General features: G+C 44.1%; 1 protein-coding gene and 1 long non-coding RNA gene across 25 annotated transcripts in view; one reads left to right on the top strand and one right to left on the bottom strand.

The window, feature by feature from the left end:
- Positions 1-27891, bottom strand: part of MAD1L1 (mitotic arrest deficient 1 like 1) — a 352087-nt gene that overhangs the window by 167858 nt on the left and 156338 nt on the right. For all 23 annotated transcript variants that reach the window (XR_010825087.1, XR_007163484.2, XR_007163497.2 and 20 more), the window contains one exon: positions 12813-12869. Coding sequence is in view for 17 of the 23 variants with exons in the window: in XM_048064431.2 (XP_047920388.2) it covers positions 12813-12869 (57 nt within the window). In the remaining 6 variants the exon portion in view is untranslated. The remainder of the gene's footprint in view (positions 1-12812; positions 12870-27891) is intronic.
- LOC125182854 (uncharacterized) lies at positions 23338-26570 on the top strand. 2 transcript variants are annotated; one of them, XR_010825094.1, is made up of 3 exons: positions 23338-23811; positions 25400-25478; positions 26337-26570. It is a non-coding gene; the product is annotated as an uncharacterized lncRNA (long non-coding RNA). The 2 variants fall into 2 exon arrangements; XR_007163509.2 differs by having other exon boundaries at positions 26277-26570.

The following is a 27891-nucleotide window of genomic DNA, read 5'->3' as shown; positions in this document are numbered from 1 at the left end:
TGAATAATGAGTGAATTTTAGTGAGGGGCTGATACAGCAATCTTATCCTGATGAAGTGTGTCTGCACATCATTCAGCAGTCTTGGAACTGTAAAAAGCAGGAAATGCTGAATCTATTATAAATGTCTAAAGGTTTAGTTAACAATGGGCTGATGCAACGTCCTTTGAAAGGCCTTCCTCAGCAAAAGAGCTGATTTTAAAAAGCAGAGATAAATAGGAACTGAATTGCATGGAGCCACCGTGGAAAGGTGAATTGAGAGGTTGTGTTTGACTACAAGTCTCAACACAATTTAAGAAGCTATTTAAATACATAAATATTTAAGCGTATGAAAACCAAGCAGATCTGGAAAGAGCGTGTGCTAAAATAGACTAGAACAGAGAAATAGGACCCTGAGTGTGACCCCATACGCTGAGGTTTGAAAAGAGGCACACTACCGTTCCCCTGGCGCTCGATATGCCAGTTACTCCAGCGATGCTGTTTGTGCGTCTCTCCAAAGGATGCAGCAGTGACTAAGGATCTTGTTTACCTCTCTTCCCACAGGCAAGTACGACAAGCCTGGTGACCTCCTGATGTCCACAAACTTACAAATAACGGTGTCAGTACAGAAATCCAACATACATAAACACCACTGAGCTTAATTTCAGCGTCCAGCAATACTACGAGGTAGTAAAATGGCACGCTGAGCACTTCCATCGATCATTCTGCCCAGAAAAGGCAGTCCCACCTCTTCGCTGCACCCAGCCCACCGCAGGCTGAAGGGCTGCTCCCTTGTAACACCTGCAGAGAAGCACACGTGGGGGGAATGAAGCCTCACCACATTTCTTAATGAAATGCGCCTTTTTCTTCTTTAACCTAACTCTTCTTCAAAGAAATAGGACAACACTTGCAAAGCAAAATATTGCTTGTCATTTAGAAACAGGCTAAGCAGCCCAGGATTAGCTGGTGCGTTTTCTTAGGGAAATGAATCCTTGATGCTATTGTAGAACAAAAGCAATAAAACCGAAGAAAATCAGATATTCAGTAAAAAGTATTTTAGAACCACCCATTTCCCACTTGGTTGAACCAAAATAATAAATATATTTTTTCCTCTTTAAAGACAAAGGCTAGCTAGCTGAGAGCTGCCACTCTCTATGGGTGACCCAATCTGTAACAAACCCGGCGTGCTTTTATCACTGAGGAGACGGGGCTAGGAGGAAGCTTCCAGCAAACAGTTTCTTAAAAACGTACTCATGCATATATATTATTGTTGATACACACAAACTGGGAAATGGACATATGCTGACTTCTGCTTCTCTCCAATAGAGTCTGGATTGTGTTTTTTCTCCTCCTGTTGCAGTAAAAAGAGAGCAATTTTTCAAGTTTATACTGAATGTCATTCCATTTCATTTCCAAATATAATCTCCCAGAGAGAAGGTTCGCTTGCCCTATTTCCAATCTCTAAAGTTAATACACAAATTTATATTCCTTTCTCCCACTCACTCTCCTAAATTAAGAGGCGTAATTACTGGGAACGCTTGCTACAAACGAATAAAGTGCCAAGGGAGAAGGAGCTGTCACTGCTGGACGTCTGCAGCAGCCACCCTCCTCTCTCGCCATCCCCTGAGGATCCTGCTTATGAAGCAGTTTCTGTCTTTGCTATTAGCAGGGGTAGCTCGCACACACGAGCAGGCGCCAACGCCTCCCTTACCAGCCAGGACAATCATAAGCAACGAAATTACAAAATTAACTTGAGCCTGCCAAGGAGCCACCAGCGCCTGCAAGGAGCGTTCCTCCCAAATTCACCTTTGCCTCTCGGCGGTTCTGCGAGCGCTCCGGCAGCAGCAGCAGGTTTCCTTAAGGACAGCGGAGAAGCTCGGATCTAAAAATTCAGGCCCAGTCTCTTCCCTCTCTTCCCCCACCCCCCCCATCTCCAGCACCCTCTCAAAAGGAAGATTGATTATTATAATCAGACTTAGCTCTGACACAGCATTTGCATTTTCAAAGCACAGCATAGTCATTAACTAATTCATCTAGCCCAAGGGAGCCCTAACGAGCTTTCACCTCTCTCCCCTCTGATTCCCAATCTGCAGGCAGCCCACAGCTTTCCTTCAAACACCTCCCCTCTACATTGTGCTGCACAAGCGCAACTTGGTGAAACTCCAAGCAGCTTCAGCGAGCCACAATGAGCCCTGCTGCAAAGGAACACGGCTCTGCCCGTACCAGCTGCAGAGGACGGATGCACAGATACGCGGTTAATAATGAGTTATCCTAAGGTTTCCGTATGTAACCGCACAGTTATGGTGTGCCACAGGGAACAGCTTCTGTTATGCAAAATAAGGCCAACGCCACGGTGGTCCCAAACTTTCCATGCTCACGTATGATCAGCATCGGTCAGGAGCCTGAGCTGCACACCCCGCTGTCTGCGTGAAGGAAGCATCACCACGTTGTGCCCCCAAACCTCAGCCTTCCCAGCACAGCCCACGCAGCGAGCTGAGCCTCTCGTGCCCCACAGCCTTCCCAAATTGCCTTTACCTAGGGCCCTGCCCCTGCTTAACTCTCAGCACACCCCAGAGCTGCCAACCCTGCGCCCACCCACCTCCCTTTGCCCATCGCCGCACCCTGCCTTGGACCTGGCCCCAGCAGAACCGCAGAGCCCGGCAGGTGCTGCGCTCATCGGGTTGTTGTTGATGAGCAACAATGTCTAATTGGAGGTGCTTCACCCACCAATCCACTGCATGTCAACAGCACGTCATCCATGTTCATCACATGGGTGCCAACTTACTACGGTTTTGACAGTTTTGTCTTCTTGAGCTTCATTCCCCACTTCATGCTCTATTTCTCTCTTTCCTGTACTTGGTTGCAAAATACAATCACAGAATATCCCGGGCTGGAAGGGACCCACTAGGATCACTGAGTCCAGCTCGTTGCTCCACGCAAGGCTACCTAAAAGTGAAACCATACGCCTGAGAGATGTGGCAGTTTGGAAATAAGCATTAGCAGACATTTCAGGAGGATGGAAGCTGGCTCAGAGATCAATATGAATGAAACCAGATGCTTTGAGGGGAAGAGGAGCAAATGTCCTGAGCGGAGTGGAGATGTTGAGTTAAACCCATGAGTTTATTCAAGTGTAATTACAGATTTCAACTCTCTGTTCCAGAAGAAGGAACAAACGTGGAATCTGCCCCTCTCTGCCCTGCTGCAGCTCCCAAGCCCTCCTCCCCAGGCACCGCTACGACACCTCGCCGCCGCCGCGCACCAGCAGAACATCCTTGACAGCTCCACGTTCAAAACCCTGTCTCTTCGCTCTAACGGCTCATTCTGAAGAAGGATCGCCTAATTTCCATGTTCATTCAGCTCAGAGCCTCTCCGCCGTTATCAGCCTCGCTCCACCACGTTCCCCAGCCTGCAGCTGACTGTTTCCTTTAATTACTACCGAAAGCTCCTCCCACCGGGGACAGCAAAACAGCTGGTGTCCACCGAGAGAAGGAAGCTCCGGAGTAATTAGCCTTAAACGGCTGACACCTCCTACCCGTTACTCCTGGTTAGAAGAGCAAAACACAGCACAAGTCCTAGGGAACCTGTCAAGGTTCAGCACTCGACGTGCTGCAACCTCTCTGCGTGCAGCCGTGGCAGCGGTGCAATGAAGCTGGCTGTTCTTGGGGCAAACGTGGCTCTGGTCACTTCTTTCCCACAGAAGTAGGCACTTTTGCTAGAAGCAAGTCTAACCACGATAATTCGGTAGCAGAGCACCAAATAAGCCTGCAAAGACGTTGTACCTCCTCCGTGCAAACTCTGAATACAGCTTGTTTCCTGAAAATATACCTTTGAGCAGTTTCTGGAGCATTCAGTCAACAAATTCTCATGAAATGGTAGCTTGTAATCCCACCTCTCCCTCCCCCCCATCAGTTTTCTTGTTGAAAAATCATCACATAATGAGCAGTCACAGAAGAACCTATGCATTTCAAGCGACCACCTGGGAAGAAGATCAAAGAGGAAAAGGAAAGAGGAACCTAACATCCATTTTTGTTCCTTCATCTCCTAACCTAAATACAGTGGAATCAATCTCTGCTGAATACTGTAAGAGAACAAAGGAGCCTTCACTGAGTGCTGGACTTGAAACAGCGAACGTAATCCTCTTGTTCCAGCTCCCAGGAACAGCCCCCAGCCCACGTCAAGGCGCTTTTAAGAACGACTCCGTCCCCGCCTGGCAGCTCACCGCAGCCGGGAGCACGGCTTGCCGGCACGTCCCTGCAGAGAAAGGTGAGCGGGGCGCACCAGGGCTTCATGCTCGGGGTGTTTTGTGCATCCCCAGGGATGGGGACACGGCCAGTGCCATGGGAAAGCGGCAGCTCACTCAACAGAACCCTCCAGATGCCCTCAAGAAAGCGGCGGATGCTTAAGGAGGCTGGTTCCCCAAACCCTTCCTGGAGAACGCACTACGACGAGGAGATGGAAGAGCACTCTTGGTTTTCCAGCTCGATGACCCTTCGTGTGGACCTTCTGCCACAACATGCGGTGGGTTTTTAATGTGTAAAAAGTGGGAAATCTCCCTCCTTGGGCAAAATAGTGAAGGTTATAGGGCCTGCCAAGATCACTCTGCCCATTTTGGCCTATTGGGACTATGCCTGTGGTTTCCCTCAGTTGCCAGCAAGCAATCAGGGAACAAAAAGCAAAAAGTCAATTCCCTCTCAAATACCGCATGTTCAGTCCTGGTGCCAAAGCAGAAACCTGGCATTTTAACCTTTGGTGAACATGTTCCTGCTGCCACCAACAATAAGCTCCGAAGCTCAGCTCTGAGGGGAAGGGAAGCTGTAATAGATGTGCCGTGGGTGACATTAGCACTGCATACACCATCAACAGGACAGGGCCTGGCAGGAGCTCGATTTTATACAGCCAGTCTTTAGAGGTTAATGAAATATTCATAAATAAGTTAGAATTCTCCTGACAAGCTAGATCCTGTAGTACAACAAAGAGTTGTCAGCCTCAATTAAGCGATTCCAAAAAGGCAGGGCTCTGCCATTCATTATTTACCGAGAGGTCACAGGAAGAATTGTGCTCTATGATCTTCTTGTCTCTGCGGATAAATTAGGTTTCACAGCTCCTGCTGGAGGACTCTGTTGCCCTGACAGAGCAGCTCAGAGAGACCCCAGCCTGCCACCAGCACTACCTACCTCCAGCATTTAACAGCAAAAGGCAAAAAACACTGGGAGCGAGCTCTTCTAATGGCACTCAAACAGAAAGAGATCGAAAGCAAAACAAATAATGGAGCAAGCTGATTAGGCTGTCAGTGCAAGGACTGAAACAGGCTTGAAACATTTTTTTTAAGCCTTTAGCTCACTTTTTGTACATACAAAGCCAGCCCTGGGCAAGAAGAAAAGCATCCAGCAATCTTTGATCTGCAGGCACGTCCACTGAACATGCCCTCAGTGCTTCCCTAAATCCAGTAGCTAGAGATCTGCACATCCTCTCTCCTGCTGAGGATAAATTGTGCCTCCAGAGCTGCATCTCTCAGCTCAGATCGCTCAGGCTGGCCCTGTTCTGATGCAGGTACAACTTCCCAGGCCTGGGAGAGCAGGAAGAAACCAGTTCCCCACCTTGCCACAAGCAAGATGGAGATAAATTATTTTGTCCCATCAGAATCAGATCACTGTCTGGCTCAGAGGAGCCAGAATCGCCATCCAGGTTCGGGTCAGGCTGTTTTCCCCCAGTCCAGCAGCTCCTTTCCCACGGGGAGCCCAGGGAAGGAGCAGCAGTACAGCACCGCTACACTTCAGGCAGCTACCTTTCTTCCACTGCCGTGTGGAAGTGTTTTAACCTGTGTCAGCTGTTACCATCTTCCATGAGAAAATGAAAATTGTCCTGTTGAAACCAAACGGTGCTGCCGGGTTCCATAAAACTTTAATGTTAATGGATCCAACAGCAGGTTCATTTGTGCAACAGGACTTTTAAACAGACAGTTTATTTGTTTTTAATTTGAAGGGGATGTACTACTTGATCCTATGTGCCTGGCTAGATTCTTAAAACAGAGATAAACCACAAGAATTGACTAAGTCTCTTCTAACCTAATTAAAATCACAATTAGACATCAATGTGTGAAAGTCTAACGTGCTGTACCGATCCCCTCTCTGGTCTGTAAACAGTTGGTTGGCATTCATCTGCCAAGACCCCGACGCGTTCACAACTCTCCCTGCTTTGCCCGCAGTCACATGCAGCAGATGTTTCTGACATTGCCACAGCTTTGTTCCGAACATGAATTTTCCAAGGTGGAACGTGCAGCAGATGCAGCATAACTAACCGAGGCCGTTCATCATTTCCTAATACTGCGGACAAGAAATCCTGTTTCTGCTCCTCAGAGCTCACTATATTCCTACACCGTGGGGAACAGCAAGGACTAATTTTAATGTGCCTGTTTACAACAAGCACTGACAGCGAGCTCTCATCTAGGAAAAGGAGAGGAGAAGAGATGCTCTGAGTACTCCTACCTCTCTGTTCCAGGGTTTGCTCACCTGGAAAGCCAAAGCTCTTCAGTAAAAGCACAGGCAGAAGAGTTGAAATGGGACAGCAATGACTTGCACACTCACTCTACTCTATCCAACAAATCATGTTTCTAAACTAAAAGGACCACCAGAGAAAATGAAAAATGTGAATACTAACACTGTGAAGTATATACAGAACAAAGAAGCAACAAATGGCTCTGCTGAAATAAAGCTACCTGGCAGACAGAAAGAGGACTCAGACATCGATCGTGAAAACATATTTAAAACTAACAACATTTGCTGAACATCTCGGGCCAAAAATATGAATGCCAACAATTACTGATAACACAAAGCTCGGCAGCTTTATCACAGATGAGCATAAAGATGTCTGAAGGAACAAGCTAGGGAAAGACTGACGGGACAGCAGCAGAACTGAAACATAACAGGGAAAGTCTCCCAAACAGCAACCAACAGCAAGAACCTCTCCTATAAACTGAGTCTTCATCAGTCGGAAACCAGAGAGAAGGACAACGAGCTGGGTGGATGGATCGATCACAGGACAAACAGGAACCACCAGTGCTGTGTGGCAGCGGAAATGACAAAGGGGGTTCCATGATGGAAGAGGTGAGCTATATCCAGCACAGGCAGGTTCCTGCCTGGACTAGATGCTCCTGTAGCAGATGCTCCTGTACAAGCTACCGCTGAAAAATCACCTGGAGTGATGTGACCACTCTGGTTACTGATTGTCAAAGGAAACAAGGGAAAAGGGGAAGAGATTTAAAGAAAGCTGCAGGAATCGTGAGGAGCCTGTTCTAAGAGAACGCTGGAAGAGCTTGATTTGTTTAACCTAGGCAAATGCTGGGAGAGAACAATTGTTCTCTATAAATATGTCACAGCATAAAGATGAGGGAGGAAGAACAGTCACTGGAGTTTAAGGAGAAAACTAACACACACACAAAAAAAAAAAAGAAAGGATATTAACTGCACATATATTTTCAGCTGGAATTAGAAGATTTCTAGCTATCAGAGCAGTCTTTCAGTGACAGCAATGGGACAAACAAGCTAAGCACTGTCAGGGCAAGCTTGATAAATTTATGAACTAATCTACATGCTGCAATTGTCTCAGTTACCAAAGGACTGGACTTTATGACCTGAAGAATCCTCCTGCCAGTCTTCTGTTACTGTATCATTTCATTCTAGATCAACTTTTTTGCTGTTTCTTTATAACCAGATTCATGTTTTTCAGTCTGATTTAAGAACTGTGTATTTGCCTAAAATTGCCCTACTAAAAAACCACTGCTGTGTTCACGCTGCTGCTCAGCTGAACGTCACACTACTCATCTGTCTTGGGCTTGCTAGCCTCATATAAGGTGCTAGCAGAAAATCTGTCAAATGTTAAGGAGGCTTGCTGTCGTCTTGCTAAATCAATTTGGAAATGACCAAATACACTTTTGATAGATGGAGGCTTCCTGCCCTGGTTGGTTACCTCCCTTCCCCTCCCAACCTGTTGGTTCCATGCCTGTTCTGTCAGAGCTTCATTTCTAACTAACGTGCCTTGGTACTCTAATCCCACATTTAATTGCCAGCCTACTGTAGATAATACGGAGAATTAACATTTCCACTAATGAGCACCACTTTTGTCATTCTTGTGTCTTGTCTGTTGTATTTCTTGCTTTATGTTTAATAACTCTCATACAAGAATTAAATTAGCTATATTGCCCAATTATCTAAGGCTGCTCTTCCTGCACCAAAGTTCACTTCTTTCCTGTCACCGTTACCATCTGTAAAGTAAAATGCAACAGAATTTTGAACCTCACCAGGTATTTCTTTTAGGTATCAAAAGTTACAGTTCTTAATGCCCCGGAGGTCTGATGGAACTGTTAGAAAGTGAAGTATTTCAGTAGTAATGCAAATGGTTTACGAACACTGTAAACCTTGTTGTTTATGTATTGATGCCTACTGTGATTTTCCCAAATTCTCTGCAACTTTTCCATGTTGCTTTCCAGTTAGCAGCCAGGTCCCAACTATATCAGGCACAGTGTTCTCTGAGCTGATTTCTTCCTTGTATCCTCCTTACTGTCTTCATTACTTCTCCTGATAAACATCAATGTAGCTAGCCACTGACATTTACGTTAATCCCAAACATTACGATTTCATCGGACTGAACACATGATTTGGCTCCTTAACTATTCCTGACCTGCTGCCCTTAAATAAAGGTTTCCTGTTCTTTGCAGAGGGTTAGCAAATACATTTGCTTAAGGCAAGAGGAACTCATTATTGTCATTTCAGGGTGTCTTTATTTCTTCTGTAAGAACATTCATTTTATGCCATTCATTTTGCGATGACTATGTCCTTGGACTTCAAATCATCTTTACCTCCCACCCTGCTGAACAATTCTTCTGATTCTTATATCCATCCTTCTTAATCTGCTGGAGGATGAAATATAATTTGGTCCAATAAGGAGTCTAGATTTCAGAGCCCACACGGGCCAAGCTGTCTTTGGAAGATGAAAGCCAAAGATACCCAGAGCACCTCAGGGCAGTGAAAATACAGGTGATACTTTTCTTTTCTTTTCTAAATACCAGGCTCACTTCCCTCAGGGATTAATGGTGGAAAAAAGTCTTGACATGAATGCCTCCTGCTACAGAACCAGACTGAAGGGAAGTGTAAGATCAAGGATCACAGCTGTTGCCTGGGTGGCAAGCTTGAGCCAAACTATTTTGTCTTCTCTATGTAGGGATAAGAAAAATGCAAATGAAAATTAGAAAGAAGTATCTTCTGCTTCCCTCCATCAGGGAAAGAAAGAATAATATGAAACAATCAGGAAAGCATTTTCCATAAATAATACTTAGGTGTGAGTGAAGCTAGCCCTTAGCTCTATGCCACGAGCATTAAACTAACATACCATAAGTAGGAAGATCCTGGGACCACCATAGGTGCAAACACTACGACCCATCTCCTGGCACATGCTGCAAGTAAAGATGTTTGAACGCTACCCTTGATAAAGGAAACTTCCAGTGCTGATAAAATTGTCAGAAAAGTGCTCATAAATACACAAAAATTGTAGGAAAGAAGCATGCTTAGGGCACAACAACACAACAACAACAAAAACATTATGTAAGCAAAGAAGAAAGGAAACAGAACACTCACAAAAGTGGGGGAAAATTAAATCTGAGCAGACTGGTGACTCTGATATGTACCATCTCTCAGAAGACTGCGCAGGTACTGTTTTCTTCTAACAGGAAGGCATTCAACGTTGCAATAAAGAAAAATAAACAACTGAAGGGTTAGAGGGAGAGAAAAATCAAAGTTTCATTGTTATAATTACACAGCACAACGATAAGGGTAATTTTTCTTAAATCAAAAAATAAATTCTAGGTTCAAGTTCCCTGAAGGATATAAAATATTAGAGGATTTTTTATGGTTGTAATCACAAACTCATTTCTCCAGCCACTACTGGCCGTGTCTAATTAGGGTAAAGTATGTTAATGATACAGCGGCACAGCCCAGAGACGTCTTCAGTTGCAATATTAATTGCATTTAAGGAAAGAAGCATGAATTGTGCTTATACAAGCTAATTAGTATGGGTTTGCTAATTAATACTGGAAAGTCAAACTGCCTTTGTCTTGTCAACTGCAATTAGCTGAAGACATTTACATTTCTTTTTTTTTCTTCCTTCTCACAGCCAGCTCACTTTTAGCTGACAAGCAATGAAACGGCGTGCTGCAGCACTGAGTGGCAGCGAGTGCTGCCAGCCCGTCCTGCTCTCCTCTAGGAAGACCTCGTGCCTTGGGCTAGCACAGGTTTGTCTCCTGTTGTCCCATGGGCACAATTTTCTGAGACAGGGCCCTCTCCAGCCAAGGGCACAAATGCAGATGCCATCTTGTGAGGCCACGATCCTAACAGATTTATCCCACAGATATTTCACTTTTAAATATTGCTATGTGAAGAATGATTTACCAGGGCATCTGAGATGCTCCCCGCTGCATACAAGAAGCCCCAACAAACTCATTGATGAGATCCGACCAGCTAGTTCCCTAGCCCTAGAGCACGTTAATTCATTTCCAGTGCTTTGGGGAAGGTAGGAAAGCCATTAGCACTCTTGAGGGTGGCAGCAGAGATGTCACCTCAGAGATTTATCCCCAAAGCAGCCCAAAGACCCATCAGACTATACGATAGCACCTGACAGGTGTTTATTCCTTTTCACTTAGAGCCATAAGCCTGTTTGTAGAATGGCTGATGAAAAGCAATATCCACATCTGTCAGCACCCAGAGCAGGAAGAGCTTTTCTGCATCCTCCCAGCCGCGGCAGCTTAACATCAAACCAGCAAGAAGTGGATCACAGGTGAAAAATTGGGAGAGGGATGAAAAGGAAGGAGAGCCGCCAGGAATCCAAATCAGGCAAACAAGTGCTGAAGTGCCAACTTTGAATAAGTCTGAAAATAAGGCCATCCAGGTGAGACACTGATCTGGACAGAGGGAAAAAAAAAAAAGAAAATAATAATAAAAAAAACAACTACAACAAGGAAAGAACTTTTTGTTCAATGGCAGGGAGGAGAGCGAGGCTGCTGGTATAATTGCAGGAGGGTAATGGAATGGCCCCAACCAAAGGGGACAGACCTCTGCCACCCCTCACACTGCAGAAGAGGAGAAGTGACACATTTTCCCTACCAGGGAGGTTTCACTGGGGGATGGAGGAGAACCATCTAGCACCAGTGAAAAGAAGGAGCTATCTACTGTCATTTTTTTCCCTCTAAAGCGAAAAAGAGGAAAAGCAATCTCCCTCTGTTTGAAGCTATTTTCTTGTATTTACTAAACAAAATTCAAAATGCTGAATAAAGCCCACACCTCAAACTCTGCAAACCATAGTCTAGAGCACTGCAGAATACAGCCTGTTCGTGTGAGATTGATGTAAGCCTTCCAATGAAGATCATAAGACCTGCAGTTTTCCACCGAGTAACCCTTGGGAATAGGCACTGAACACTGACTGCTTCTTTATCCTCTGCTGATGGATGATGCACAACATCAATTAATGCTTTAACACTGCAAGTTCCAGTTTCTCCAGCTCTCTGCTAGCTTGTTTAATACGACAAGCCTTTGAAGGCAAACAAGTAACTCAAACCCCAGGCTTAATGAGCCAAATAGAAAAACTTTGAAATGCTTTAAAAAAATGAGCATCACAACATTTAAAACATAACAGCAAATTTATCCTCTGATATGTCCAGAGAGCACAATACAAAGTTGATTGTATAGCATTTAAAACTGTAACAAGACAGTATATAACGAGATCAGATAGTAAATAGGATTAATTCTGTTTTCTGTGGACATATCACACATCACCACAGAAAGTAACTGAGCATACAAAAATGTTTGCCCACAATGCAAGACCACCCCAGAACCAGAGTCAATTAACTCTCTCATTAATGCAAATCTGCTGTTGAGACAACATGGGGGACCATAGACAAAGTAAAAAAAGAAACTATCAGATGTATGGCACCCTATTAATAGAGCAGCAAGGGCACACCAGTTCTGACCTTCAGCGCCTTAGCACAGTTAAGCAGAAGACTAAAGTCTAGCGTTAGCACTGTTGTTTAGCATTTGGTTTCCAGAGCAAAAATCTGTTTAGCACTTACTTACTAGCCATGGTGTATGCCCACCTTTTAATTAGTAACAGAATTAACCCAATGTAAAATATATTTAGAGAATGAGTGTCTACATCTTGGATACTGCTCACGTTTTTCTTGTGACTGGAAAAGTTGCAGGAATCCTGCAACTCACCCATCAGCAAAAACACTGGTTCACAAAACAGTTTAATGCTGACACCTCAGTTTAATGCTGAATATGAAGAATCATATACAACAGTCATGAAACAACATATAAACCTCCCTACTGCCTGGTTTTGTGGCTTCTATTACTTTTGGTCCTTGAGGGAACTGCCAATAAAAAAGACAAAACCAGCAGAAAATTAACAGGCATTATAAAATACTAGTTTGCAGTAATTGCTGCATCTCATCTGCTTGTCCTTTGCACACTTGAGACTGAATCAAAGGCCCCCAAAGTAAGCAGTTAATTCAGTATGAAATTAAATGCTTCCTTCTGATCAAGAACTGGTAGCAAAAAACAAACAAACAAAGGCAAATTGCCAAAAAAAAGAGGATGGCAGATCACTAGATCTCATCCAATGCTTGTTCCAGATAACCGCAGAGACAAACAATGCCAAGACTAGCAACAGTGATACAAACTTTTAAAGTGTTTATTTTACTGTTCAGAGCTGAATATTTGGAACTGATCCATTGTTCAAAGGCACTGAACTTTGCATATGTTACTGTAAAACATTAAAAAAAAATGAACACTTACCATCTCTGCTCTTTGTTTGTGATTCCCCACTTCTTCCAGAACTTGAGACAGCTGAGCCTTCAAGACAAAACAAAAATAAAAATAAATAAATAGAAAATGAAGTCTGGGACGTATTTCAGAATTTTAATATGACTACATTCCTTTCCCCCTGCCCCCAAACCATAAAAGCCGCAACATGATTTCCACCGCACTGAAAAGGAATTTTAAGTGCTGGGTCTTGTTATGCCCTATGAGCAACCCATTACATGAGACAATCCTGTCCCAAAGAGCCTGCGGTCTACACACACAAGAAAGAACAGGTTTATTGTAAAGGTGAGAACCACTGGGTCAGAAATCCCAAATTTCATTCTGATGGTCCAGTCAGAGAACTGTGCTTCCTCTCTATTTCTTTTGAAGTTGTAGAGAATGGTCTAAAACCCATCTAATTCTTTCTCCTATGCTTAACTTTAGAGAAAGAAGATGCTTGCCCAAAACTCCTGAAAGGAGAGGGAGTGTGAAGGAAACTTCAAAGAAAATGTTTTGTTGAGGTTTGGGGGCATGTGGCTGATTTTAGCAGTCTCTACAATTGTGGTAGAATACCAAGAAAAGCCTCTCTGCAACATAACCCTACTGAATTCCTGTGAGAAAGAGTCAATGCGAAGTGGTTTTATTTGTTTGTTTGTTTAAGAGAAAGTTTGAAATTCAAAGAACCTCAAACCAGAATGGAAATACCTTATGTTACCCTTTCATAATTTCTGGAGAAATGGGAACCTGACTCAGAAGAGCTTTCACAGAGTTTTGTTTATGAGAAAGAATTAAAAAAACACACAAGTATTTTGGAGATGGTTAAGAGAAGGCACATTTACTACTTGAGTGCAATTTCTTCCCGTCTTCTATTTCACAGCACTTTGCTAGCCTGCAATCAGCCTTTCTCTAGTTAGCAGAAAGCCCAGAAAATAGACACAACTAATGACAGAGAAACTAATTTAAACAATGTAAACAAACACGATAAGAACTAAAAAAAAAAAAAAGCTTCCCGCAAACTAATTCACATAATTTCAAGCAGATATTCATTAAAACCCTTCAGAGCCCCTCTAACAATCTCTCTCCACACACGAAATGGGTCTTTTGAGTACTACTTCCAAACCAGAAGCAAACAGCAAGCAGTTTATTACAATGAAAAGGAAAACATTAAGCTTTGGAGGCCAACGGCACCGAAATGCAAGCAAACAAAAAAAATAGAGTCTTGGGGTTCAGTACAGCGTAAGTTTAATTTCGCAAACAAACAACCAAACAGTTCAAAACCTCCCCGTCCCCAAAGCTCAGTGCAAACAGAAAAAGTAACCGATTCTTGCTGTGTAGGGCCTGGGATGATGTGACGTTATTTAAGGAACAGACACTCAAATAAGAGAAAAAGGGTTTTAATACAAGCCTGGGACCTGGCACAAGGAAATGAGACACACTCATTAAACACCGCAGGAGATGCCAGCCCCAACCAAACGCCGAGTGCATGTACAAGCAAGTAAGAAGAAAAACTCAAATTATCACCAAGTTTGATGCTGAAACATCAAGTAACTAGAAATTTGCAGACAGCTAGGAAAGCCTTTTTTCCCCACTAATATTTAATCAGGTAGAATTACACCAGCGTTAGAATTACAAAACATCCCCTCAGAGATGTTATTTACAGGAGATGCTGGCGTAGCCTTTGCAAAACACCCCAAGACTGACAGAATATTTTTGATTAAAAAAAAATCTTGACTTCTCTGTATTTTTATTAGCCTTATCTATATGAAGATGTGTATGACCTTTGAATGGGAACTACTGTTCTGAAGTAGATGCAAAGGGCTGTGAAGAATTATGTATTTGCCTACCGTAGCTACCGCTCCTAAATTTGTGGGTTAATTTTCTATTCAATCTCCTGTTAGACAGTACAGAGTTCTACAGAATCGAGGTGTAATTTAGGCCGGAAGAGGCCAGGTCGATCCCCTGCTTGGAGCAGGGTCAGCTACACCAGGATGCTCAGGGTTCTCGATCAGCTCAGTTCTGCCTTTCTCCAAGGAAGCAAATTCCAAAGCATCTCTGAGCAACCTGTTCAGAGCTTGGATCACCTTCACAGAGGAAATATTTTTCTTTAAAATATCAAGACAATAGCACCCCAGGAACCCATTTAACTAGATAGCATAAGAATGTCTGAAAGTACAAGGTGTTGATAAAATCCAGGGGAAAAAAAGGACAGAAAAAAGCCTCGTATATTTTACTTCAGGAAGAGGCTGCAAAATCTTTTGGGCAGGAAAGAAATAATACAAAGGGATGAGAGAAATGAGAAATGCAAGCAGGAAATAGTCCATAATTTAACTTAAATATAATATGTCTCAGGGAAAATAACCAAATACAAACCTGTCAAGCTGTTACGCCAACAGAGACCTAGAGGCAAACCTGGACAGCAAGTCCAAAACTGCAGCTTGCTAATGGCAGATCAATATGATTTGGAGAAGCAATCAGATAAGAATTAAATCACAGAGTAGGTTTTCTTCATTGCATTTATTTCTAGGCAGCTCATCTCAAAGGGAAAAGTAGCTGAACTAGTGGGAATTCAGAGAACAGCAACTAAGCTTACTAGATTGCTAGAAGAAATGATTTATGAAGATTAAAAGATTCTTAAATGTATGGTTTGACTACAACTCTCACAGAAGAGCAAAAGGGACATATTTAATGCCTTGTGAGCCATTACAATGTGACCCACAGCTGCAGAGGAGGAGGCTCCTCCAGCACAGCTGAGCCTGGCCGAGGCGCTCGCAGCCCGGCGCAGGAACCCCACCAGCACGGCAGCTCGCGCCCCGGGGCTGGAAGCACTGGGGTCCCCTGCGCCTGCTCCTGCCTGCCTGTGAAACAGATGATCTGAATGCTTTATCACATCCAGTTTGTAAACATTAGCCCTACCCCGGACTTTTTATTAGCTTAAATCAAATATTGAACCTAGCTCAGCTGTTAGAGGACAGCTGCTTGCAAAGTGATTCACTGCCATATTCCTACTAGGCCACAAGAAAATACAACCTAATCACCAGCAGCATGACAGATGCACGCATTTTTAATTATGAAGAAGAAATTAGGCTCTGAACTTCTCCCCACACCTCACTTAATCAGAGTGCCTTGGAGGAGCTGCCAGCCACCGCGGCACTTTAAGGATGGAGCTGCAGAGGGCTCTGGCACGGCGCAGGACGATGTGCTGAGCCCCGGCACCGCTGGGCAGCCTTGGAAGGACCTGAAAGAAATATTGCTATATTGCTTCTTATAATTTATCTTTCCAGGAATGAACTGGTGGATTTCTCAGTTCAATCCTCTCTGCCCACTTGCAGCCAGCGAACGCATGAGCAATGAGCTTGAGGCGCTGCAGGTGGGCAGGGAGGGAGCCGGCACACGAGGGTCCTTCACTCCCGGGCAGGTGGGGAGCGTTCTCTGCAGCAGATGCTGGAGCAGTTTGCCAGGCCCATCTCTGAGCTGTGTGCTGGCAAATGCAATGGCCTACGTACATGTGGCTCCACTCTGTTTTACCTGCTTTTAGCTTGAACACGTTCACCTTGGTGTCTCAGGAGTCTCTCAGTAAGAAAAACTTGTGTTGCATTTTCAGGATATGCGTAGAAGTCATTTTAAAGCTCCAAGGAATTTCATATTATTTAATACACATGTTATATTCCCACGGATCACTGAGCTCAAGCATTAAGAAATCTGATAAGCAAACAGATACCGAGTTTAAGAATCAGATATACAAATACATGTAAAGGACGATTTGCCCACAGAAGGCAGCACAAACAGGTAAAGAAAATCAAATAAGTAGCATAAGCAGAAAAAAAAATCCTCTGAAGTATTCAGTCAATTACTTTAAGCCTCCAAAAAAACAGGGTTTGTCAATTCAAAACATTCATCTTACATGACAACACAGTCTAATCTACTGTCAGTGCTGCTGTCATCCTCAAAAGAGAGCGGCAGGGAAGGAAAGATAACCTGTGCTCCTGCCTTGCCAGGATACAGCAGCTGGGGCTGGAAGGAGCAGGAACAGTTTCCAAGGAGAGGAACTGATTCAGCTCCCAAGGAGACATTTCTGAATTGCTTAGCTTGCTTCCCTTCATCAATAATTAATTCCCTATACCTTCCAATTGTAGCTCTTTCCACTGTATTTCACACTTCTAATGTAAATACAAACACAGGAAAACAGCAGGTGTGCAGGAGGGAAGCAAAGGGGTCGGGAGCAGTGCTCTTCCAGCTCTGGTGATGCTGAGGGAGGCTGGTCGGAGAGGGTCTTGGGGATGAAACCAAAGCAAACCGGTGATCCCAATGCAGGTGGCAGCAGCATCAGCAGCCCCACGCCCTCCTCAGGGGGCTGAACGTGAGCCAATTGCCCTGGCCGACAGGCAAGCAGCTCGGATGTGGGACTCACTTGTCAGAAAAAATGAGCTGCTCAGTCTCTAATGAGTGGTCGTTCTCTCCGCAACAATACCCGCCGCTCTACAAGCAATTAGCAAATCGAAGCGCTCTTTTTGTGGACCTGCATTAATGTACTCCTCTACGCTGCACATTAAATAGCTCATAGGTATGGCACAGCACAGTAGCAGCAACAACCAAAGACACAAAATTAAAGCTTGCTTCAAAGAGTTATGGAAGCAAAATTATGTGTGCTGCATACGGGGAATAAATCAAAACAACCTTCATTGCAAAACATCATTTTAGTCTTCTGCTTTCATCAGAAACCATGATTATCTTAACAGCCACACCAAGACAATGCAGGTACTTTGCAAGGGAGAGAAACACGCAGCACTTTCAGTGCCTCAAATTAAAACCAGTCATTTTTATTCTTTCCCACGAGGGTGAAATGCCCGTGAATATACACAGCCGCCTATTCCCGGGCCGTGCTTGCACAGCTATAAATCCAAAGTGCGGGTCCCCAGAAGGGAAGGCACGTGCTGGGAGGGCAGGCACGACGGCACAGGGGGGGACAGGAGGAGGGTCAGCCTGGCAGAGCCATGCCGCAGCTGCAAAGCGTGGCATTTTTACAGCCTGCCAAAGCCCAAGCTATCCTTAGCAGTATTTGATATGCAACAGTTGTGTGCAAATTCAAGTCAAGTGTGATGACTGGCAAATTTAGGTATAATGTTAATTAATAGCTATTTCAAATTAATTACCTCCTAAGATAAATTCTTGCCTCTCCTCTTCAACAAAGTTAGCACACAATTTAAATTTACAAGGATGTATCTGCTTCCAATCACAGAAATATGGAACCGTGTACGTCCTAACATGCCAGATAATCGCTTCAGTTTCCTTGTGCTGGCTACCCCCCCCCGTTCCCTGGGTGATTTCACAATAACTTACGAATCTAATCACCTACAAAGAAGATATAAGATGAAGCTCCTCTGCTCAAGCTAGATGGCCTTAGTGTATGGCTAGTGTGAGGTGACCTACAACATGGTCCAAGCCAGCAAATCTTATCTGAAGGCATAAGCTGGGGAAGGAGGGGGAAAAAAAGCACATCACCACCTCTTTCCATCAGATTCAGGAGATGCAGGTAGAATACTATACATCAGAGCTGCAGCTGAAATGCAGAAGGAAACCCCAAAACATGGCTGCACTCCCAGGATGACTCCGATAAGGAATGCACTGTTCGTAATGCTCAGAATTCAATCATAAATTTAAAAACATATAGCTCTGTGCACTGCACTTACAAATTACATGGAACAATAGAGGGATGCCATGAAAACACTTTGAAGAGATGGTTGGAATCACTAATTCTCTCACTAGAGACACACATAGATATGTTACAAGATTCTGGCTTGTAGTGAAAACAGGAGGAAAACTTTGATTTCAGAAAAAAAAGCCACAGACAGCTTACTCATGGGGGTGGCAGACTGTGACAGAAGTAACTCAGCCACTTGCAGTCAGACTTCAGTTTATTTGCATACTGCGAACCTGCATATTAAAACATTGTGAGAGCTGAAATGAAATTTTCATTAGTGTTCAATCTGAAATCTTACCCATGGGATTCAACTTCCAACAGTTAAGGCGTGCATTTGCCTGTTTTTACTTTAAAGCTATCTGGTCGTTTATATCATGCTAGCCAATACCTTCCGCCTTCAACCCATTAGCGCACCATTACTGCAGATTGGTAGCAGTACAGTATTGTTTTAGCAGCTCTAAAGTGCACTCCAAAATTACACTGGGTTAAATGGTCATTTCTAATTTAAACCACTATTTTGATGCTTTGTAGGAGAACTTACTGATCTTTCGCAAAATTGCACCATTTGAGATCACAATCAGCAGGACAGTTTTGTATCAGACATTGCTAAATAATGCCTTGCTGCTTTAGGGATTCAGTTCAGCTGTTCTCAAGAAAATTCTCCCGTTTTTAAAACAAATGCACATCCTATATAAAGTGGGAAATAACAGCTACAAATAACCATTGGTATTGTCCCAGAAGCCTCACAGCCACCATGTTATTTTACAGGAGCTGGACTGGAGGTAGGTGGCAGCAGTCAGTCTAGGGCAAAGGTGGAGGGGAAAATTCCCCAATGACTTTTGAAAGCTTTTCATAAATTTACTATACAGTGAAGTGACAATGAGTTTTAGAAAAGTTGCAAAGGCAAAACAGAGACCGTTACTTACTGACATAATTTATCTCATATGGATAGGCTTAGAGCACAACAAAAAGTAGGTGTCTCAGGCCACTGCTTATATGGTTTTTGATGTGATTTAGTTGTTCTTAATTCACCCCAAGCAAGGACATAAAACACGAAATTGGAATGCCAGTAAGAAGATGTCCCCGTATCTCCAAGGACTTGTGCTCCTGGGCATAGGATCGCAAACTGCAACACCCAGGGACCGAAGGCTACTGCTCCGTGCAGAGCAGCGCAGGGTGATTTCCATCAAAAAAGCAAGAGCTGCTGCCTGTCTGAGAACCAGTTGCCTACTGGATTGGATGTGCAGCAGTGAAATGCCGCCCCCAAGTGAGAGACGAAACGCAGCTGGTGAACAAAATGAAGTATGAATAAAGCAAAGACTCTAGGGTGCTAAACAAAAAACGATACTGCAAATTGAAAAAGTGCTGAAGTCATAGTTATAATTACTGAAGATACAGGGAAAACATCTGCAAGATATGAGCTCCTGTCAAACACGCTATCAAGATTTACTGGACAAAGAGATAATAACCAAATCTTTCTCTTGCTCTAAAGTCCCAAGGACAGACCAATACCTCTTCTTCTGTTTTGTTTGGAGAGGGACAGTCACTTAGTAACATCAGGAATTCTCGACAGGAGGTTTATTATAATGAAATCACACCAAATTCTCACTGGTTGAGCTATGAGAAAGGGGTGCAAACAAAGCCACTGTGAAACAACTGATGCAAGATACAATACCAAGCAAAAAAATACCCAGATTTTTATTCCTGGCAAGTCACTCCACCTACCTCAAAGTAAGCTGCATAGCTCTGCAGCAGAGACCTGGCTTTTGTTCTCACTCTGCCTAACAATTGCTGGGACGCCTGGGGCAAATTGCTAAACTCTCCAAAATTCGTTTCGCACTCACCCCCCTAATGCAAAGATAATATTCACTCTGTAAAACCATCCAGTATCTTTGGCCAGAAGGTAATCTCTGAGTTCAAGGTGCTATCATTGACACAGAACACACAGGATGGTCCACACCACTCAGGCAGTAAAAGGATTAAGCACCACATTAAGTGCACAACTCAGCACCTCCACGTCCAGAGGTGGCGGTACCCAAATCTCCCTGATCCTCAAAGCAAAGGTGACCTTCACAACTGCAATAAAATACAGAACTCGGAGAAACATCCTGAACTTCTCAAAATCCACTCCATCAATGCTGTTCACATAATCTCCCAGGCAGACACCGTTGGTTAAGGAACACAGTACCAAAGCAAGCTGGGGAAATGGCAAAATGACATTGTATTCAGGAAGGGATGAGTCCCCGGAGACCAGAGCATCCTACGCCAGACAGAAACACAGGAAAGCAGGTAGGTGCAGGTAGGGAGGAAAATAAGGAGCTCAGGTGTTACTAGATTTTTCATGTGTCAAGAAGCATCAGGTTTGCAAACATCTCTAAACAGCAGCATGCATTTGTTGATTTTACTCTGTGAACTGCAAGAGAGGTTGAGGCAAGACTCATGTGCAACAGCTGAGCAACTCCTTTCCTCCTGGCTTTCCTTGGCGTTTTCACTCAGCACCTTCCTAAGGCAGAACACAGAGACCAAAAGATTAACAAAGCTCTGCTGGAATATAATACATATTTGCGATAGGTCTGCTTTTCTCCATCCTAATCAAACGGTGCTGCAGCCCCTAGGGAGAGAACACATTGCCAAACAAAAATGCGAGCATGCAGCTGCTTCCTCAACAGCGAAGGGCAGCCTGACTGATGAAACTGTGCCAAGCCAACTGCTTCCAGCACTCTGCAGTCAGCCAGTAGAGCATCTCCTGGACGCACACCAGTGACTCCCAGATGCTGATGGACTCTCCAAAGGAATCATTCTGCATCACTGGAACACCCATCAGAGAAGCCTCTGCCACTAATATTCTCCTTGTAGGCTCACAAATATTCCTACCTCAGAGAAGCAGCCGAGTACGCAATTTTTGCAGGGAGTCCCTTCTCTTTTGCTGCTCCCCTAGCAACGTTTTTAACCCAAGAGTAGAAAGATAACCTGGCATAAAATCTCTCTCTTCAGGGATGACCACAAATCTCTTGCCAGAAGTAAACCAGATTATTCCTATATTAGTGTAACAAAAAAGCATTAGGTGAGCATCAGGCCATTCTATAGGGATGAAAAGGAATACAAATCCTTTGGAGAACCCTGAACTGAATTAATTTTACTGGGCTGTAATCAAATCTCTAAAGCTGGAATGGGGGGATCCCAGCGCCACATTCTGAAATGAATGTAGGGTCTCTGGGAATCAGTGTCACCATCACTGTTCCAGTGATCTTCAAAACAGGTAGTGTAAGTCATTCCAGGATCCAGCGAGCGCAATGTTTTCTTCAGGTTGCATCAGCCCTTCCTGAACTGGGAAGCTGTGCTAGAGACTACAAGCAGGAAACACAGGAGCTAACGGGGATGTAATCCCCTGCTATCGGCTGTAATGACAAAGGTGGCTGGGGAAGGGGTAACAGTTGTTTGTGTATTTGTTTGTAATTTTCTGGCAAAGTTCCAATGACAGCTTCTTTTTGTCCTTCTTTAAATTACCAGCAGAATGATTTCAGGCTTCAAAACCCCTATCCTAATGAAAGCAAACATTAGCACACGCCAAATCAAAGAGAATCTCATAAACTAGAAGTGGTAGCAATATGACTGCCAGCATCTCTACCAAATTGTGAAATCTTCTGCCAGTCATCCTACATGGTACATTTTTTCCAGCGCCACCTCCCTGGATCTAGGCTCTCCCTCCCTCTGTCAGTTGCCTCCAGCTAGGTTTGACAGCTAGGGGAAAAGAAATGACATTTAGTTGATGAAGTCTGTAAATTAGCCAACAAAAATGTTCACTCTTATCCATTCATCAGAAAAAAATGGTGGAATTACATATCTCCACCTAAAAAAGCCCTTCTAATTTCAGCCTGATGAGTCAGCACTGCTGTAGCTCATCACCAAGAATGATTCATTGTCAGTGCACTTCTCAAAGTCAAGAATAAGGGTATTCACCCCAATTCAGTCATCTCCTAACTACTCTGAATCCAGGCACTGTGTTTGCATACAGTACTGTTACAATGATTTATGTGATTGTGTCACTTTTAATTTCAATGTATAAAGAGATATTGTCAGTCCATCAACATAACGCAGCATTCTCTTTTCGGGGGCTGACAATTCAGTACCTCTTGGTATGGACAATCCTCTTGCTTGCCAAGAAGGAGAGGTCTCTACACCACCATAGCCTGGAGGTGGCAATGCTTCTGGAGACATGTGGGTGGCCAGTATCATTTAAGAGAAACATTAATAACCGCTTATGAGTTATAAGAGGGTTTTGTGCATGGATTAGACCCCAGCCTGAAGGTCTGTAGCTGGATGAAACAGAGTATCTGAACTAAAAAGCAGCACAGTTGTTTTATAGTCTCCTAATATCACAGCCACTTTAGCTGTGATAAATCTTTTAACTATTAAAAGAAGGCTACTGAGCAACTCGTACTGACCACAGCACCCCTAAGGACTGAATGGCAGCACCTTCCTCCAAGATGCCCGAGGCTGTTGGGCAGCTGGCAATGCAGAGTGTAGGTCCCAAAAAGATGTCTGTTACGATGTGTATGTGCCATGGGCCTGTTCCCAACCACTTCTCACTGCTAATCCATGCAACATGCTCCCAGCAGCACCCCTCAGACACGCAGCACGCTTCCCAACACAACCACTGTGAGATTCCCAGCCAGCAACCACCACCAAGGAAGCGAAGATGCACATTAAAAACTTCTTTTTTTCTTCTGGGTTAATTTTAACTTAGTTTGATATCATCCTGGTTCTCTGTACTACTGCACAGGTTGTGCTAGCTCAAATGAAGGTCAGGAAAAGGTTTAAAGCAGCGCTGCCCTTGAAAGAAAGGCTTGTGAAATTACAGCCAGCATATTTTTGGCATCCAGCAGAATCGTGGGTAAAGTGCCTAAATCTCAGAGGGTCTCACACAAATTTGAAACACTCTTGAAAGTTGCTAGGAAACAACATTCACCCTCCAGACAGGGTTGTGCAATGTTTGCTCTGACGAAGCAATGCTTGTATTACCTTTGCTGTGTTTGTTTAGGACCTGTCTCCTCTGCTGCTAGAGTATTTCCAGTCTCTAGTCCGGGCGTGTAGCTGGGTTTTGCTTAATAAGGTAGACATTACACTTTAAAGGTAGCACTTGTAATTAGCAGAAGCGCACTGCTCAATTCCTGTTCCAGACAGGGTTTTCCAAATGTCACGGTGTGCTTAGCACAGCTGATCTGCTCTGACGGCTGCTCTAAATGCGACTGACCTAGGAGGGCACAGAGTAAGAATCAAGTCGTATCACAGGAGGTAAGATTAAAAAATGAATAGCATAATTCTCTGCTTTTGTCCTGCATGCTGATTTTCATGGGTTGTCTGTACAGCACTGTCAGCAAGGTAAGTTTACTAGAGAGATTCTCCTTTTCAAAGCAGAAGCTATACTCACACTTGGAGGCCAAGCAGGAATTTCTCTTGGAATTTTATACCTGTTCTCTGGATCAGCCCCCAGAAAAAACTGCCTTCTCCTGGTTGTCCTGCCAGGCTACCATGGCACAAAAATACAGAGCATTGAGGGGAGTTAAAAAAAAAAAAAAAGAAAAAAAAATCAAAAAAGTTTTAAAAGCTAGCACTGGTACTGGCTGCTAAAACTACTTTACAGAGGCTCTGACAAATCCAGCACCCTTCAGAGACTCAACTGAAAACAGTATTTGCTTTCTAAATTTATTTTAGAAAAGCAAAAACAACCTTAGTGATTACCAGTAACACACAGCATTTAAAAAACCTCTCAATTCCCAACAAATACCTACCCACAACAAGCCCCTACCCTTGCAGAAGAACATTAGTGCTTACATCTCCAGGTACTGCGTGAATCAGTGGTTTCCAGCCTCCTTGCAAAAAAAACTTCGCTTGAAAAAACCCAGTAACAGTCCGTACCTCAGCATGTCTCATGGACTCAGCGAAAGTCCAGCCGAGCTTATTAACGTAGGTGTCATGCAACATCTCACCTGCGATGTGCTTATGCCTCACCCACAACTCCTGCCTCGCTGTTTGGGATATGCCAGTACAAACTTACTACACTTCTCCAGAAGACACCAAAGACGATTAGCACCAACCCTGTTCAACAAAAGGACAAACCAAAGCACAAGGATCATGCGTCCTCTGCAAGGCTACAGAAGCAATTGCAATTTACAATTATAATATTGTACTGCATCATTGTTGTTCTACAAGCAGTACAGGATTTAGTGGCAGAATTTGCCTAAGGTCGTGTGACTGTTAGGGAAAAAAAAAAAAAAGAGGGTTAACAGTATTTCTACCAAGAGACAGTCCTTCCATTGAAAAAGTGAAAAAAAAATCCCTCCAAGATGAAAAATAGAAGGAAAATTTGTGTGAAATACATTTTTACCACCCTCAGATAAAATCAGGCATGCTTGCACACCATTGGTCATGCTCCCCTAAACCTCCCTGAATAGGAGCAAAACCTTTCCACTTTTATTCAAGAATATATTCAAAGTAAACAAATCCCAAAGGGATTTAAGCACAGTATAAAAGCTTCAGCGAAAATCATTGGAAAAAAAAGCAAACCAACTAAAAGGATCCTCTCTTGGACGCTCTTGAAAGAAGGATTCACTACATTTCTAATTGACTGCCACCATGGCTTAAATGAATGATCTATAAATAGGCAGCAAATTCAAAGCAAGCATTTGAAGGAAACAGCAAGTTTTGGGGTTGTTTTCCTTGTTATTGCTTAATCATTTGTTGGAAAGGGGGTGGCTAACAAGGTAGGACAAATGTGGTTAAAAGATAAAGAAACAGAAAAGGATGGGGTGTGGGAGGGAGGGATATAAGCACAAGATGAAGTTCAAATGCATGAAGTGCACAAATCCATTTCTGACTCTAGCTTTCCAGAGGGCTGAAGGATGGGAGGCGATGCGTACAACTATGTCAGAGCATCAGTTAGGAGCTGTGCTACACTCAAGGTAAGCAGGGACGGAAAGAGAAAGAGGTACCAGGCAGCATCCACCGCACGCACAATGCGATAGCCAGCTGCGGTGCTGGCTTGGGTGCAGAAATTCGTTCGGCTGCGGTTACAGAAGCAGCGCTCGGGGTGGGTGCTGTGATGGACCCGCTTTCTGCAGGCGGGCTGAGGCTGGTAGAAAAGTCATGAGTAGGCAGGAAAAATATGCTTGTGACTCAGGAATGAGAATGCCCTGAAGATCCCCTCAACTCTAAGAAGGCTTTTGTGTTATCACTAAATTCTTATCTGAAAACTCAAGCTTCTGTGGGCCACCTCAGACTAATTGCCAGTCTTTTCTTCATAATGGGACCCATACACCATTAAGTGCACTCATTAAAGTAAAGCACTGGAAGTGTTCATGCAGCTGGCTCGTGGTAAGGGTCATCCAAAACAGGAGTGGAATCAAAGCTGTTAAAGTTAAGTAACCATCCACATCGTAAGAGAAGTGAAAATACTTGAACAACAAAGCTGGAGGAATGTGAGTCATTCCCAGAGAGAATCTGGCTTCTGGAAAGCATTTGCGGGAAAATTTCTAATAAACTCCATTTTATTAGACTGAGTAACTGTTTCTCTAAATAACTGCAATTTTTATTCCATGGCTCTTGTTGCATCCTGTCCACTCACTCTCTTTCTCTTTCCCCACATCTAGTCCGAATGCCCACAACATTCCCAGTCTTCAGTTTTCCAGCATCCGTCAAAGCAGCCAACTTAATTATCCTTTTTAATTACACCTCTTAATCCTGTGATCCTTCTTTCAAAGCCCAAAGGGGACCCTCGCAGAATCCAAGCAGCAGAAGACCTTCTGGTTTCTTTTTCCAAGGTGTTTGGCTACCTGCACAGCCCTTCGTGACTCCCGGGAAGTCCTTCCTCGCACCTCCAGGGCAGATCCTGCCCGGCACGCGGTGCTTGCCAGCAGCAGCCCAGGAACAGCTCCCAGCCTTCTCCGTGGGACGGAGGCCTGCCCCATGCCACCTCTGTACAGATTTACAAAAAAAAATCACCTGCAACAATGGGAATAGAAGATTAAACAAACCACCCTTGCATAGCACAGGTGTGATGCATATTCTCGGCTTGCCAACCATTGGTTTAATTTACATTGTAAAAACTCGCGTGACAGTTACTGTGAAGGGAAAGTGCAGGATTAACCAATCTGGGCTGAAGTCCCTTGTTTATCCAATAAAATAGACACAGCAAAAGGAAGAGAAGTGCGTATTTCCTTGTGTTGCCCCATCAGTGTTTCTCAATTTTCATCTGAAAGGATTAACTCCAGAGGGAGCACTGCAATTTTATCCTAACCACGGCCCGTTCAGCCCTTGGCCCTTCTGCTGAGACCGCCAACAAAGACGCCAGACAGGATGGTGTTTTTGAGATGCGAGTGTTTATCTTCTCTGAGCGAACCAAACAGCAACTCATTTCAGGAAAGCAATCCAGCAACTCACAATCGCTTCTCGCTCCAGCAAATGCAGACTGACAAGGCAAAAGGTGAAACAGCCCGATGGTCCCATTAGAAACCCTTGAGTTTCCTCGCTCCTGAATGTCTGTCTAGCAAAGCCGTGCTGTAAAGTATAAAAGATCTCCATTTGGCAAGGCAAGGAACGAATTCAGAACAAATGCCAAGATAATCTCAGCTGTTAGCTCCCACCACAAAGGTACAAGATGTACTGAATTGGGTGCTCTGCGGCCGGGAGCCGTGCTTCAGAGCCACGGGCACGCTCGCAGGCGGAGCGGCATTGCGCGGGATGCGGTTAGTGCACACAGCTAACGCTGCAGGTGGAATTAAATCAAGCAGCAGCACCAGGGTACGGCAACACGGGGCATGGCAGATAGCTCCCTTCTGTAAATATTTGCGGATAAGAACTGGGAACGGTTTGGGGTTTTATCCTTTGGTTCACGCTTAAATTTTCTTTCTTCTTAACCAAGCAGATAAAGAGCTAGGAGGTTTCACCTTTGCCTGCGTGTCAGGAGGGCTGACATCAGGGCATCACCAGCCTGTTTGTCCGTCATAGGCTGACAGATGCCAAAACTGCTCTCAATTCATTCTTTGTCGAAGAGAGGTTAAATAAAATGTACACTTGTTGTAGGAATGGCTGCATTTGTGCTGCGCAGCAGCTCCCAGATGGTCACGAAGACTCGAGAGTGACCTCTTGGCTCTCAGTTCCCCTCTGCTGTTCAGAAACAAGCGCTTTATCCAAAGAGCAAGCGGAATGCAAAAGAAACTAGTCTCAGCAACAATTACAATAACATAATCTGTAAAGCGCTGATGGGCTGTAGAAGCCAGCTACAGGGAATTTGAGTTTTGTCTGGCCTGAATAAAAAGGTGCTCATTATCTGGAGAGAAAATGTCACTTATGAACGATAAGGTCATGCTGCACCGT

This window comes from Anser cygnoides, chromosome 15 (genome assembly GCF_040182565.1).
Source record: "Anser cygnoides isolate HZ-2024a breed goose chromosome 15, Taihu_goose_T2T_genome, whole genome shotgun sequence".
Taxonomy (NCBI): domain Eukaryota; kingdom Metazoa; phylum Chordata; class Aves; order Anseriformes; family Anatidae; genus Anser; species Anser cygnoides.
The sequence above is the reverse complement of the archived record's forward strand: the minus strand, read 5'-3'. Positions and strand labels throughout refer to the sequence as shown.